The sequence below is a fragment of the Corythoichthys intestinalis genome, chromosome 6 (genome assembly GCF_030265065.1).
Source record: "Corythoichthys intestinalis isolate RoL2023-P3 chromosome 6, ASM3026506v1, whole genome shotgun sequence".
Lineage (NCBI taxonomy): Eukaryota > Metazoa > Chordata > Actinopteri > Syngnathiformes > Syngnathidae > Corythoichthys > Corythoichthys intestinalis.
In genome coordinates, this window is record NC_080400.1 from 13496708 (window position 1) to 13513216 (window position 16509).

Below are 16509 nucleotides of genomic sequence, written 5' to 3' on the forward strand. Positions count from 1 at the left end.
GAGGCATGTACGTAGCAGTAATGTGTAAACAAGACGAGTTGACGGACAATATGCCGGCCCCAGTCAGGGGGGCGAGTTGTGACGTCATGTGATTGGGGTCTATAGACCAGGGGTCCCATTCCTTTTTTGCACCACGGACCGGTGTGAGTTTGGGTCTTTTTTTCACGGACCGGTGTCCTATCAAATTTTGCAACCTTATAAAATTTTGCTCACAAAGCTTTTGTGGCGGTGAAAAAAGCCCTCTTTTATATTCAGTTGGACTCTCAATGTTATCCAATGGTGCTAAAAAACTATTTACATCATAAACATACATGTGCAACACGGAAATGGCGTAAATTAATGCTTAACGACACGGCGAAGTTGTTAAGTGAGAGGGATACGTGCAGTTGTTGTGTGCACCTAACATGGCAAACGTAAGTCAATATTCCTTTCTTTAAAGAAAGTTTGTAGTGTGTACTTTGGAATCGCTGCATTCGTGGTCCTTTTTAACGTTACGTGCATGCCAACTTTGTCAGAACACCGGCAATGTGCGGCATTTGTTTTTAGCCCCGTCATGTTAAGTGCAGGGAAAAAATACAACTCACCCGCTGAATCAGTGGGAGGCCTGAGTTTGTTTCGTTGAAACAAGATGGTCCCGAAATGGGTGAGTGAGAGAAGCTAGCATCACAAATACACGATGTTGGAAATTGTAGCACAGTTTTCAGCGCGCTCCTAGCGATGTCAGGATATTCCGAAATGACTTTAATCCAGAACTTCGGTAGAGTTGTCTCAAATGTACGTTTAAGTCGCCGTGATTTGCGATCTCTACAAGCTGATATTCCTGTTCCACAGACATGCTCGAATAACTCGGTTTATTCACATACGGGTCACGAATTCACTCCTTTGCAGTTCGTGGGTCTTTAGTGATTGGGAAGTAGCATAAATTTTGTTTTCTTCGAGGCTGTAGGCACATCTTCTGGCTCGTCAGGTTCCCTTTTCCCCGTAAAAAGTCTGTCCAAATTCGTCTGTCATTCTAGTGTGGGGGCTAATTATTTCCGGGAAGAAATGTGATTGGCGACGACCTACATCATACGTTATTATCGAGTCCAAGCGCGCATAGATATACAAAACGAGATTTAGTGCTAACAGCCCAATCAATGCATTTCTATGACGACCTCCTATCCTGTAGTTGTATATCTAGAGTAGACAGGGATATTGGTGTGTTACGCGGCACAGGCCAAAGTCAATTGGCCAGAATGCAGTCGTTAATAAATTACTTATTATTTCTGCGCGGCCCGGTACCAAATGCGCCACGGACCGATACCGGTCCGCGGCCCGGTTGTTGGGGACCCCTGCCAAAACCCACAAAATTTGACACACTTGGTCGAATTGGCCCAATTAGAAGAGTCATTTTGTTGTGAATATGGGCGTGGCTGCACAGCTCAGTAGCGCCTCCTTTTTTGTAGGACTGTCTTCAATAGGGGCTTTTTTACTTAGGTGTGTGAATGTATTTGTAATCCCAAAAAAACGCGAGTTCCAAGAAAGGTTCTCAGAAGATGATGAGAGGGAGACGATCTGCCACCACCCTGACCTGGGTGCCGTCCGAGTTGCGCTAAAGTGCGAGGGCCCGTCCAGTCCTGCTTCTAGGCCTAGTTCATCTTGTTTTTTCTGAACCGGAAGTTCCAGGCAGATATTGTCCGAGATGGCGTGGCCCATATTTCGCTCAGGAAACTTGTCTATATAACTGAAGTCATCATACAATGCAAATATGGTTGCTTAAAAGTTGGTAGGGACAATTTGAGCACCTGTTGGTAGTATTTTGTCCCTTCCGTCCCCATGCAAACCTATGCCCTCGATTAGAATGATAATGTTCCAAAAGCAAATGACAACAAACGCACACATTAGCTTGATTTTTTTTTCTTTATTCATCCATTTTTTTCTTGTTTTTCCTTTTTTCCTTTTCGCATTACGAAACAAATGTTTGCAGATGTCCTATGAATAAACAACAGCACCCTTTGCTCCCTTTCAAAAGAGAGGCCTTCATCACCTTTGTTTTGTCCACCAAAGAACCTCCTTTTCTTCCTCTCCAGATCCCCCCTCTTTCTCAAGGTGACTTCTTTGACTTGACATTCTTTTAAGTGCATTTAGCGGAAGCCTTTTTTTTCTCTCTCAGTATCATTGATGATATCATGGTCAATGGCAAACAAATATTTACATTGCAGCTGTGACTCACATGAACTGTCCTTTTTTATGGTAGTTTTCCCTGTCACTTGAGAACTGGAGAGGGAGACAAGCATTCGTAAAACGGCTAACCACATGAACATCATTATCGTCATCAACAGGATTAACAAGACTCTTTTGTCGTTACCTGTGTTTTCCCGCCGGTAAGACAAAAAGGTTAATAGATAAAATGGTTTAAAATAAAGTTTAGTGATTGTGCTTTTAAAACCAATGTAAAACAAGAATAAAAGAAAGCAAAAAACATTGACGACAACACGTAACATAACAGTGCATTACAAAAAAAACAAAAACAAACAAACAAACAAAAAAATCCCAAAGTGGCACTCTTGGGGTTGCTAAATAATATTGCAATTTACAAACATGGATGGAAATGATAAAAATATTTATATTTACTGGCATAATAAAATTAGGTTTTGTATTCTTTTTTTTTAAATACCCCAAAACAAACAGGTTACGCAAATTGAGGTACCACAATGGGACGACATGTATTACATACTGTACGCATATTTACACACATAAGATCCAGCCCTCTCTGCTTGCATCTTACAGTAACGCATGTGTGCCGACTCGACGAAAAAAAGCTCTTGAGCCTTTTTCTTTTTCAAGACTTCACTCCATATTGCATTGGAATTAAACATAAATACCCTAGCGGCGCACTTCAGCGCACCCTTCTTGCGTGTCCTTATCTCTTCATCGGTTTAAAAGTGATCAGTTAGAAGACAAAATAAGACAGTGGTGAGGTTTCCAGATGTAAAGAAATGCTGGCGATGTACAATATGAGCGGCAGTTGACATGGCGGCGAAATACTGAGATATTTTTAAGAGGAAACAAGGGTACTCAGCAAAAAAGCAAAACAAACAAACGTAATCATTCTTATCATCTTCAGCTTTCCACCATCTGAAAAAGAGGAGGAATATGAAATTAGCATCACGCTTTTATATTTGTCTAAAATTTCATACCTCAAGCTCTTCATTTCCTGCCTGCAAAGTCCCTGTGGTGCTGAGGCTCATGTCAGCCAGGTTCCTTTGGCCAGCTTCGCCTCTCCGCCGGCCGCCTGAGCCCCTAGACGACATGGAGCTGGAGGAGCTCGGGTCTCGCGGGCTGTTGACCACAGGAAACTGCGGTCGGCTGTACGGCAGAATGTCCTCTGTACCTACCGACCGAGCCCAAACAGTACTGATTAGATGGAACAGGTTTATCACACTTGAGAGAGCCATCCTATGAGACTCTTTGGAATTTGGAAAAAAAACAATACCACTTTTGAATTGAAAGACTTGTCATGTTTTTTCAGGTTTGGTTTCTTGTCAATACAATCATTATAGACATGGTTACAACTCGCTTCTAGGGCCAAACAAAATAGAAATCATTTTACAGAGTCACAATCCGTCAAAATCCAGGTAGTTCCAGGTTACGAACCACTTCCGTTCTTATACTGGCTACGTAACATGAATTTCCACAAAAATTGGAATTAACCCTTCAAGTACCCCTAAATCCCAAAATAACTATCTAAAAAGTCCAATATTGTAAGTCCCTGAAAAAGTCTTGTCCCTTATCCATTTTGTAGAAACAATTGCTAATAACCTGACTTTTAATTATTCAATCGGTTTCAGAAATGGCTCATATGAAAGCTAAGACCTTCCCAAATGATGTTGAATGTACAAAAATATATTTTTTTCAAAAAGATTTATCATTTAATGAAAACATAAAGGTCAAATTTTGGCAAGACGAAAGTTCTGTTACCTACAGAAAGAAAATTGAACAAAAAATGTTCTTCAAATACAAAAATATGTTACATAAGAATTAAGTAGTGGTGCTGTGAGATCCAAACTTTACAAATTGTCAAGAGTGAAAGAAGTAAAAAGCTTCAAAAAGCACAATTGCCTTGTTTGCTGTCTGTAAAGCTGAACAATTTCACATTTAGTGAGGGCAGAACACGTCATACTAATAAAGTACATTAAAAAATAAGATACTGTGAGGTACGATAAGGTACTGTTAATGAAAAAATAAAAAAAAAGACTGGTGACAAAATAGCGGATGAGACCCTGGCGTCGTAGTCGGAATCACGTACAATAAGTCGAGTACGTCGTAACCTGACGACTACCTGTCCGTTAAACGTTAACCCAAAATGGCTTAGCAACCTAGCCAATCATCATCGCGTTTGCAACCGCGTCACCACCCCTTTCCTTCCTCACCCCTCCCACTCAGCTCTCTCCCAGGAAGCTGTGACGAAATCAGACAACTCACATTTCATTCAACCAAATTGTAGTAACGCGCCCCTTCGCATCCTCAGTAACGGTAAAGGCGTTGCAAAGATGGGAAAAGTAATTAATTACATTACTCACTACTGAAAAAAATAACGCCGTTAGAAATGCGGTTATCCTCTAGCGCCGTTATTAAAAACACTGGTGATGAGTTCCATATAAGGGTTCTATAGAAGTGTTGTACCTCCTTGTTGGCGCCCCCTCTGGCCGCCTTTGCTCCCATGTACTTTTTGTCTCTCCTGGGCCTCCCTGCGTTCCGATGAGCTGGTTCTAGGGTCCGAGCCATCTTTGGGTCGATATCCCCCTGCTCCAGCTGCCCCTCTCTTGTCTCTACCATCTCCCGATTTGGGCGAGACCACTCCTCGGCCCTCCAGGCTCACTTTGGAGGGATGCGTGGGGGACTTTAGCACCGCCGGGGGAGGGATGGGTGGCGGTGGAAGATCTGTGGTTGGGACACAGAAAATAAGACCACATTGTTTACGCTTGATACGCTCATTCCAGTCCTAGCTACAGTGGGGCAAATAAGTATTTAGTCAACCACTAATTGTGCAAGTTCTTCCACTTGAAAATATTGGAGAGGCCTGTAATTGTCACCATGGGTAAACCTCAATCATGAGAGACATATGTGGAAAAAAAACAACTGAAAATCACAGATCAGATTTTCTACGGGGTTGAGATCTGGAGACTGGCTTGGCCACTCCAGGACCTTGAAATGCTTCCTACGAAGCCACTCCTTTGTTGCCCTGGCTGTGTGTTTGGGATCATTGTCATGCTTAAAGACCCAGCCACGTCTCATCCTCAACGCCCTTGCTGATGGAAGGAGATTTTCATTCAAAATCTCTTGAAACATGGCCCCATTCATTCTTTCCTTTACACAGATCAGTCGTCCTGGTCCTTTTGCACGAAAACAGCCCCAAAGTATGATGTTTCCACCCCCATGCTTCACATTGGGTCTGGTGCAATTCAGTATTCTTTTTCCTCCAAACACGTGAACCTGTGTTTCTACCAAAAAGTTCTATTTTGGTTTCATCTGACCATAACATATTGTTCCAGTCCTCTTCTGGATCATCCAAATGCTCTCTAGCGAACCGCAGACGGGCCTGGACGTGTACTGGCTTCAGCAGGGGGACACGTCTGGCAGTGCAGGATTTGAGTCCCTGGCAGCGCATTGTGTTACTGATAGTAGCCCTTGTTACTGTGGTCTCAGCTCTCTGTAGGTCATTCACTAGGTCCCCCTGTGTAGTTCTGGGATTTTTGCTCACCGTTCTTGTTATCATTTTGAAGCCACGGGGTGAGATCTTGCATGGAGCCCCAGATCAAGGGAGATTATCAGTGCTCTTGCATGTCTTCCATTTTCTAATAATTCCTCCCACAGTTGATTTCTTTACACCAAGCGTTTTACCTATTGCATATTCAGTCTTCCCAGCCTGGTGCAGGTTTACAATTTTGTCTCTGGTGTCCTTCGACAGCTCTTTGGTCTTGGCCATAGTGGAGTTTGGGGTGTGACTGACTGAGGTTGTTGATAGGTGCCTTTTAATTCAGCCCGAAAAGGGCTGACGGGAGAAGCCGAAGCTTATTGAAACCCGTCCCCAGTATACCATATAGGACGCAGAAAATATCGAATATCAATTTTTGACATTCAGATTTCGTAGTGATTACAAGTTTTATTTATTTATTATTTATTTATTTTTTTAATAGTAACCATCCCCTCTGATTGTTCATTTTCCCAATAGTCCATTGTCGATCGTGGCAATGTGCTCGTTATGTTGATTAGATCCAGTAGATTACTTCATAATTCAGCAGTTAGTTTACGAACATTCATCTTAAGGTTGCGCAGCTTCGTAGTAGGTTGCATCGCCATTCCGGTTGTGGACTCATGGCCTGGGGGACTGGCGTCGCTAGGTCCTTCATAAGGACCGTCCCAGCGATCACTGTCACAGTTTGGAGTATGACTGAGGACAGGTGTCTTTTATACCGATAATGAGTTAAAACAGGTGCCATTAATACAGGTAACGAGTGGAGCCTCGTTAGAAGAAGTTAGACCTCTTTGACAGCCAGAAATCTTGCTTGTTTGTCGGTGACCAAAAACTTTTTTCCACTCTAATTTTTAAATAAATTCTTTAAAAATCAAACAATGTGATTTTCAGTTTTTTTTCCACATTCTGTCTCTCATGGTTGAGGTTTACCCATGTTGGCAATTACAGGCCTCTTTAATCTTTTCAAGTAGGAGAAATTGCACAACTGGTGGTTGACTAAATACTTATTTGCCCCACTGTATTTTTCAATGCCCGATCGAAATACATTGAAATATTTAAGGTAATTAAAAAGTAAAGATTTAGGCCAGAATATGCAAGAAAGGTAAAATACTGTTGAGAGCGGCAGACAAAAGAATTCAAGCAATATGAAGCAAGAGGGGTGATGGAGTGGTGTTGGTTGGCAAACAAGAGCAAAATGAGGAGGTCAAAGAGTCGACTATATGGAGGGTGGCAGCCGAGGCGAAGGGTTGTTTTAATCAATTTAATATATCTTTATGGGAGACTAGTCTCAGTCGTCAACAAATAAGATTGAATGAGTGGGAAGCTACAGGAATATATATTGGATTCTATAATGTGAAAGCATTTCTAATAAGAAGTATTACAGCTGATAGAATTTTCTTTGTCTCTCTCTTAAATGTTTTCAATCAAGTTAATGTGTCTTTATGGGAATATTCTCAGTCTGGAGCAAAAAAAAATAAAACGGGAATTCGTTGGACACGTTCCGTATATATACACAAGTATATAAATTCAAGCAAAGGATCTTTTTTCTTTATTGACTTGAAAATAAGGTCAAATTTCTAAGCAAACAGAGTAGCCTACATTGATTGAAAGGTGTTTAAATGAAGGATTTTATTGGATCATATAACATGAAAGCTCGAGCTTGGTCTTGCCCCAATTGATTCGCTAAACATGATGATGGTAGCGAATGTCATCGGAGTGCATTCAAAGGTTACGCTTTGATTAATTCTGGAAAAATTTATTATGATCTAAATGGTAAATGATAAATTGAGTAGACTACCCCTCTAAAGTACAATATCTGCTCAAAAGCAATGCCTTGCTAGATGATAGATGCTGTACCACGCCTTAATTCATAACTGACTGAAAGCAACTTCATCATGGTTAACTAATGTTAAGCTAGGGTGACGAAAAGTCCTCTTTTGCCTGTACATGTCCACTTTTTACATGCTGTCCGTGGCGTCCGGCGAGGTTTTTTTAATTTATGAAAATGTCTGGTTTTCATTATTTTTCAAGAGACCAATTAGCGTGTGTTGAGATTGACTGACGCTTTGCACAGAATTCGACGGTACTGTGCTGCCTGTGACGTGTTCCCAGAGCGCCTGCCCAGTTGTTAAGACTTTTATTAAAAACAATAGGTATATAATCAAATTGTCATGTACCCAAAAGAGTAATTGAGTCGACAATATATTTATTCTACTTCGGATACCAATTTGCGCGTGCGTGCGCAGTCAAAGACTGGCTTTATCATGCCGTCATTCCCAAACAAACCTTTGTCACGCCAGGAGCTCACATGCTATCGGTATGTACACTTGCTAAATTTTCCTTTCGACAACTGTTGACTTCTGTTAGAGCTTTGTACTGGTGTGATCTCTAAAACCCGTTTGGTGTTGCATCATTGCGCTGCCTATGTTTGTAAACTTTTAAAGTAATGTTTGATTTTTGCCTTGGCTATAGGTGCTCGTTAATAGGTAGTTTGTCAGTGAGCTAAGCCCTGCTAGGCTTTATGGGAAATGTAGTTTTGAACTACTTCTGCGTTTGGAAACTTGCTGGTTGAATTGTTTGTGCGTTTATTTCGGTTATTGTTTGCGTGCAATCTAGAAAATTGAATCAGGATAATAATTGAGTACGAATAACAATTTATCAATGACAATTGTATTGATAGTGATTTCTAAAAATGTTCATTTATCACAAAGCCTACTGCGTGTGTGTATTGACTGGACTACACTTCCATGGGTCTGCATTACATTTTATATATATATATATATATATTAGGGCTGTCAAACGATTAAAAATTTTTATCGAGTTAATTACAGCTTTAAAATTAATTAATTGTAATTAATCGCAATTAATCGCAATTCAAACCATCTATAAAATATGCCATATTTTTCTGTAAATTATTGTTGGAATGGAAAGATAAGACAAGATGGATATATACATTCAACATACGGTACATAAGGACTGTATTTGTTTATTATAACAATAAATCAACAAGATGGCATTAACATTATTAACATTCTGTTAAAGTGATCAATGGATAAAATGTTATATTAAAACGCCTCTTAATGTTTTCGTTTTAATAAAATTTGTAAAATTTTCAATCAAAAAATAAACTAGTAGCCCTATTCTGTCCTCAATGTGTGTGAGTCAAACTAGTAGCCCTATTCTGTCCTCAATGTGTGTGAGTACACAAATTGACAGATAGCGAACATAAGTTCCAAAAAGAAATCAGACGGTGTGGCAAAGTTGCATGGGCTTTACTGAAGTCATCTCTTTTTGACAGGAGCACGTTTCTTGTATTTTTTTAAAACTGAAAATAACAAGGCAATGTGTCAATAACTTGCATAAATCACAAAATAACATAAAATGTACACACACGTGTCCATTTGAGCAGTAGCACTAGCAAATTAGCTCACAAGCATCTAACAATGTAACTGCATTTCACCATATATGTGAACAAATTCAAATACACATCATCAATAACTATCTAATGCTCATGAATATAAACAAAGGAGGAATATGACTCACAAGCGATGCATGTATTAGACACAAACAGTGCGATGGGGCTATGAGAACTGCCACTGAATACTGGATGCGGACGTTAGTGTTGTATCGGTCGCGAACGATTCGGTCTTTTTGAACAAATTGTTTGGGTGAACGAGACCGAACTAATCACCATCTCCACTGATTCGTTCTATGAAGTTGGTGGCGCTTGTTCGCTGCGTGGGAGGGCGTTGAGCAAGCGGCAGCGTCTTCTGACATCGCACACGACCAATCAGACGCCAGCCTCATCGCGGGCAGGGGAGGGAGCGGAAACAGAATCAAGGCGTCTGTCACTCATTTCCACGTGTGGCCAATAAGCAGCCAGCGTGCAGGCAGGGGGGAAAGACTGAGTTTTGTCACTTCCCGTTCAGTGATTCGGTCCTCCGGTGCCTGACCTAGCTTGCTGCTAACTTGACTTTCCAGTAATGACTATGCGGTGAACGAGTCATAAAATGAAAGGAAATGACTTTGTCACATATTTGTTAACGTGGAGCCTATCAAATGCTGCTCAAACAGACAAAACACCACACAAATCTAGCGAGCATGGTTTAGTGTACTACTTTTCTCAACAGACTCGGGACTACCTATGACTGACAACATACTATCAAATTTGCAGTAGTTAAAACACGGGTAGCTAAAAATAAATAAATAAAAAAACACGGGTAGCTACGAGGCAAGCAAAAGTGAGCTGCGGTCGCGTGACGGCACTCACGGCAGTGAAGGGGGCAGAGAACTGTCACTATATGGAGGCTTCATGGCAGCGTTATTTACCTCATATGCGCACAGAAAAAATATTTAGTATTATCACCATAATACTGATTTGCAATGAAACTGTATATACATGTCAATTTTTTCCGACTGTTTTATTTATTTATTTTTTCGTTTCAGCGTGTCGGGTGTTGATTTGACAAATTATGTCCATCCGTCCATCATGTGCTACTCAAAAACAACGCACGCGGACACGGGAGATGTCGCAATATGTCTACATTTTTCTTAACAGACTAATGAGAGTAGAAAGGCAACATCGTAAAGAGCAAACAATTATTTCTCGTCAGCATTTGACAATCTGAGATGAGGGGGCGACAGGGGAGCTGACCGGATTATTTTATTTGTTAATACCAGTGCAAAAATTCAATACGATCATCTTAATACTGATTTGTAATTAAACTGTCGAATATCAAAATGTAGTATTGTTTTTATTTCAGAGCAGCACATTTGACAACTAGCTATTTACACTTCAGTTTTAACAATAGTGACCTAAAATAATAGTGATGAGCATAAAAACAAAAATACAACAGAGTGAGAGGTAAATATGATGTGTTGGTCGTTCCATATTTAGAAATTAAACTTTCGATTTATTTTTATTTTCGTGACAGCAAGCATGCTGCGTTGGCTGGTAGCATATGTGATCAAGATCATGCTAAAAAAAGTCCGTGTGCCCCCGACCCCAAACCCCCACTCCCTCCACAAAAGGAAAATGTTTAACCGTGTCCTCAATCGAAATGCAAGCACGAGGCATGACTTTGAGCCCATAGAACTAGGACAGACGACGCGAAAGTTCTCCCTCGCTTTTGCAGCAGCAGGAGGGAGACGAGGCTGTCTGTGAAAGCAGAATGATACCGCCTGTCACTCATTTCTGAAACTACGACGAGTGGTGCCTGTGTGCAAGAGAGGGAGGGACCAAGAATGTCACTTCCCGTTCAGTTATACTGCGAAGCGGTCTTTGGTGATTCGTTCGGCAACGTCACTTCCCGTTCAGTAACCGAACGATTCGTTTGGGCGGGGAGGGAGATGAGGGGGGCGAACGATTCGTTGAACGATTTGTTTGAACGAATCTTTTTACTGAACGAACCGGAATGGATTCGTTTACTCAAGTGAACGACAGATCCCGTCACTAGCGGACGTTAGCTGGTCTGAATAGCACTGTCTATTAGTGTGAGTTCACGTTGACATATAATCACGTCAGAAAAGCGCGCCGAAACCCAAATAATCCGCTGCACTGAATCGCCAGCAGAGGGCGACATTACGCCACATAACATATGCAAGTCACACCCAAACGCCAGCAGAGGGCGGAAAAACTCCATAAAACACAATTAACAAGTTGGCCTTTCACTGTACTGACATTTAAATCTGTCTGAGCGGGCATAGTGCGTTAATTGCGTCAAATATTTTAACGGGATTAATTAAAAAGAATTAATTAACGCCCGTTAACGCGATAATTTTGACAGACCTAATATATATATATATATATATATATATATATATATATATATATATATATATATATATATACATATATATATATATATATATATTTTAGCTATTAGTTTTTAAACAACTTCTGTGCAATGATGAAGTTGCTATCTGATTATATGGAGGTCGATTTCTGTCTTTAGTTTTCATTAAAAAAAAAAAAAAAAAAAAAAATCAAAGGAAAATATTATTAATAAAACTGAATGTTCCTATCCAGACGGAGGAGGCACACTTTTAAATATATTAAAGTGATAAGGCATCTTTGAGTGAACTTGAGGCCGAGCTTTTTTGGAAATCAAAATGTGGACCCTATGTTAAGCTAACCCAGTGGATATCGTTCGCAAACCCCTTTTGTTTTTTTGCAGTGTGGAGTCAGATGCTAAGAACAACGTAACAACAGAACATACTATTGAGATGAGCTTTATCGATATAATTATGAGTTAAAGCTGACAACTAAATGATAACAGTGAAAACAAAACTGTTTTTTTTTTTTTTCCAACAAACCAAGAGATGAATTTTTGAAGGAAAAAAAAATCTTAGTCATAAAGTCTATATGATCAACAACAACAAAAAATCTTGGAAACACTTTACAATAAGGGTCCCTTAATTAACATTAGTTAATGCATTTTTAGACAATAACTCATGTTTAAGTAACATGACAATAATTAATGTAATCCCTTATCTAACATTTATTAATATGTTAATTAACATGAGTTAATGCATTTTAAGACAATAACTAATGTTTAACTGGCATTACAATAATTAATATAATTGCTTATCAAACATTTATTAATATATTAATTAACATGAGTTCATGCACTAGTTAATGCATAACCACACAGTAACTAATAGTTTGGTTAAAAAAAAAAAATAAAAAAAAAAATATATATATATATATATATATATATATATATATATGTATATATTAGGGCTGTCAAAATTATCGCGTTAACGCGCGGTAATTAATTTTTTAAATTAATCACGTTAAAATATTTGACGCAATTAACGCACATGTCCCGCTCAGAAAGTATTCTGCCTTTTGGTAAGTTTTACAGCAAGGCTTTTTGTGCTGTCTAACAGCGAACTCTTGTGGTCGCTTTGCGACATGGTTTATTGTTTTCTTGCCAGTTCCATATGGCTGCACGATGTCTCGGGCTGACGCCTACGTTGTAATGTTGTGCTTATATGATCCTTGGACAAGATTTGTCCGTAAGTATGGTCGTTGTAAAGAATGTACATATTATGTTAGTAAGCAAAATGTTATATTTTTTTGTATGAGACGCTTTTTGTTTATGTTTAGTGAACCTGTATAGCGTGCTAAGCTAACGTTGTTGCTAATGCAATGCTTGTGTACTTTTTTTTTGTAGTTTTACGACGGTCTAAAGAGGACAATGGTTTGAGGCTATTTTATTAATAAATCAGATGAAAAAGGAAGAAGTCTGATTATTAAGGCGTCGTTCACTAGCTGTCTAGCTTTGGAAAAAGTAGACGCTTCGGAGTGAGGACAACATAGACAGATTTAAATGACAGTAGAGTGAAATGCCCACTACAGTCCTTATGTACCGTATGTTGAATGTTTATATCCATCTTGTGTCTTATCTTTCCATTCCAACAATTTATTTTACAGAATATATATATAATTTACAGAAAAATATGGCATATTTTATAGATGGTTTGAATTGCGATTAATTGCGATTAATTATGATTAATTAATTTTTAAGCTGTAATTAACTCGATTAAAAATTTTAATTGTTTGACAGCCCTAATATGTATATGTATATATATATATATATATATATATAATTTCTTAGTTAAGGGATATGTGTGCTACACTTTACAATAAGGGTCCAGAAAACATTCAATTATGGTTAATTAAGGTTAAGTAATACTCATGAGGTACGTTCATGTGAAATAATACCATACTTAAGGTTAGGTTATAATATATAATATATATGATATGTTACTTAACATTAATTCACATATACATTAGTGCATTAATAAATAGTTATTAACGTATACTGGTACTAGTAAGTGATTATGTTATTTTAAAATTAGAAATATTGCTCTGTGAGTCCTTGGGTGCTGCTAACCTAACCTTAAGTATGGTATTATTTAACGTGAACGTACCTCATAAGTATTACTTAACCTTGATTAACCATTACTGAATGCTTTTTTGGACCCTTAATGTAAAGTGTAGCACATATGTCCCTTAACTAAGAAATTGTAAAGGCTAAGTTAACAAACCCTAACCCTATGTAGGCCCATATATATTTTTAATTTTACCAAACCATTAGTTCCTGTCTGGTTATGCAGTAACTAATGCATTAACTCATGTTAATTAATATATTAATAAATGTTAGATAAGCAATTATATTAATTATTGTAATGTTACTTAAACATTAGTTATTATCTAAAAATGCATTAACTACCGGTAATGTTAATTAAGGGACCCTTATTGTAAAGTGTTACCAAATTCTTATTAGATAATTTTTCCTTTAGTACTTGCAGACCATAAACGGTATGGTCTTCGCTAGAGTGGCTGCAGTGGTAGACAGGATGGGGGACGTGGAGGACTGGAGGGGGGAGTATTCAATAACCTCCAAATGAAAAACAATCCATTCAGATCAAATGTAATCAGCAGGAGTACTGACAGACTGACTGTGACGGACAGATCTGTCCGCTCAAACAAAGACAGAGGAAGAGGATGAGGCTGAGGAAGGAATATAAGGAGCATGGCAGGAGGAAGAGGAAGCGGAAGCCGAGGGTGGGTGGGGGTTGAATATATAGCTGCTCCGCTGGTTCCCACTGAGATGGATATTAAATCTCACTGTCAAGTGCTTCCAACACTCAAGGGCAGCTGACACTAAAAAGGAGAGCCAGCAGCACACATCCACCTAAGGCGTGTACAAATACATTTACACACCATACCGCATAAACATGTAGCACATTTGGTTAGTTAAATATTTTTTCACAGTGAATTATTATTTTTCCTGTACTATAAGGGCACTTTCACGTTAGACCAAGAGGACCAGCGTCTAGTTGGAGAAATACCTCAGAACAATAATTGCAAATGACTTGTTGAAAAGGTTCAGTATTAAAACCCTACCAACCGAACTTTCCGGGTAGCATCACGTAGACGAAAGGCGCACTCATTGATTGGACAAATTCAGAAGAGGAAATACCTCCTTCGGAGCGAAGGGGAGGGAGCGTGGCGTGACGCTGCACAAGTGCACCGAGTTCAAGAGTTCCTTTGTTTGGTCCGAACTAGACTTCAGATGCGCATTCATATTTACAAAATGAAACAGACAGCATATCTGAGAAAACAGAACTCTGGTCCGTTTAAAAAGGACCAAAAAGTGCTCATGTGAAAGCGCTCTAAGGTTATATTCTGCCAAACTCCCACAATATTTCATGCAGTCATTCCTTTATAAATGAAAGTTCTCACAAATTCATTGCATGCATGTGACTAGCAAAGCCCCCCCCCCAGCCTCATCAGCAACAAATTTCTGCCAAGCAACACAAAACAAACACATACAGTACAGTATTTTAGTTTAAACACATACTTTAGTTTACTTAGATTTTATGATTTGATTTAAAAAAAAAGGTTTTTAATTATCAACTTTATTAATTGGCACAATAGATTAAACATTATGGTGTCAGCCAAAACTGGCCAAACAAGCTGCCCAGGGACTCAAAGCTTGTGGAGTTATGTCAACAAACGGCAACAGGTGGTTAGGATAGCCGAAAATTTTTACTCAAGTATAAGAGTAGTCTTACTTCTAAATAATATTACTAAAATAAAAGTAAAAGTAGTCATCGAAAAATTTCCTGAAGTACAAGTAAAAAAGTATTCGATGAAAAGAATACTCAAGTAATGAGTAACATTGTGAGTAACTATTTATGATGTCTGATTAAAAACATAATGGTATTTTTTTTTCAGCACAACTTCTTCTATATGAACTCTTATTATTATACTGTACTATAACCTATTACTAAAGTTGGGCATCGAGCATCGACTGGACCCGGTTTTAACACTCTAATGGTCCTGGAACCGTTTGAATTTTAAAATTTCGATTCCATGTTTCAATGCCCTGACCGCCGAATGGAAAAAAATTGCTGCCGAAAACCACGAAAAAGAAGCCACAAGAAGCGCGTGTTTGTGCATTGCAACTTGCATGTGCGGCGGCGCCCAAAAGTTTGGCTCAACTTTACAAAAAAAAAAGACCAGCCAGCTCAGTGCAAGATTTGCAACACAACTATACCACGCAAAGGTAGCTGTATGACCAGTATGATTAAACACCTCCGGCTTCATGGAATACAAGTGCCGAGTAGCATAGCTGAGTGCCGCCCCGGTCCTCTAACCAGTCAGAAAGGTAAGTAAAACAATAAATTACATCTGTCTTCTGCTGTTCCAGCGATCCGACCCCGGATTAAGCAGTAGATGATGAATGGATGAATGGAAAACAGTCCAAGAATAAGTCGTATTATTACATCGGGCTATGGTCAATATCATGTATATTGAACTAGATGTGAGATGACCGAGTTGGCAGCGTTAGCACATGTCTAGAGGACTAGATGCGAAATGACAAGACTTCCTGGCGTTAGCAAACAGCCGCCATCTTAAAGCAGTCGACGCCGCCGTTAAAATTAACAGTATTAAAAGATAAAATTATAATCAATAGAAGAATTTATACTAATTTAAAGAATTTATACTATACTAATTTATACTAATGCTTTGTTGTAGCTCCCAGCTAAGGTACATGTATGGCAACAGAATATGTGTAGATGTTTTCTCTGTGAGCTTTTGAAAAGTAAACATCTTTGTGAAAGTGCACTCCTATTAAAAGAAACTTCATCACATTCAAGTTTAAAGACCAATATTTATATCCAAGTTAAAAAAATAGCCTTGCGAGAAGTTAATATAATTCTTAATTTTTTTTTTTTTTTTTTTTTTGCTTTTT

The 16509-nt window shown here is 38.8% G+C and overlaps 1 protein-coding gene across 5 annotated transcripts in view; it reads right to left on the reverse strand.

Annotated features, from left to right (window-relative positions):
• Nucleotides 1-1893: 1893 nt before the first annotated feature.
• The window catches only part of LOC130917793 (roundabout homolog 1-like), a 621696-nt gene continuing 607080 nt past the window's right edge, over nucleotides 1894-16509 (reverse strand). For all 5 annotated transcript variants that reach the window (XM_057839493.1, XM_057839489.1, XM_057839494.1 and 2 more), the window contains 3 exons: nucleotides 4666-4923; nucleotides 3180-3373; nucleotides 1894-3117 (listed from right to left, as the gene is read on the reverse strand). In XM_057839493.1, the coding sequence (XP_057695476.1) occupies nucleotides 3103-3117; nucleotides 3180-3373; nucleotides 4666-4923 (467 nt within the window). In that variant the 3' untranslated portion in view covers nucleotides 1894-3102. The remainder of the gene's footprint in view (nucleotides 3118-3179; nucleotides 3374-4665; nucleotides 4924-16509) is intronic.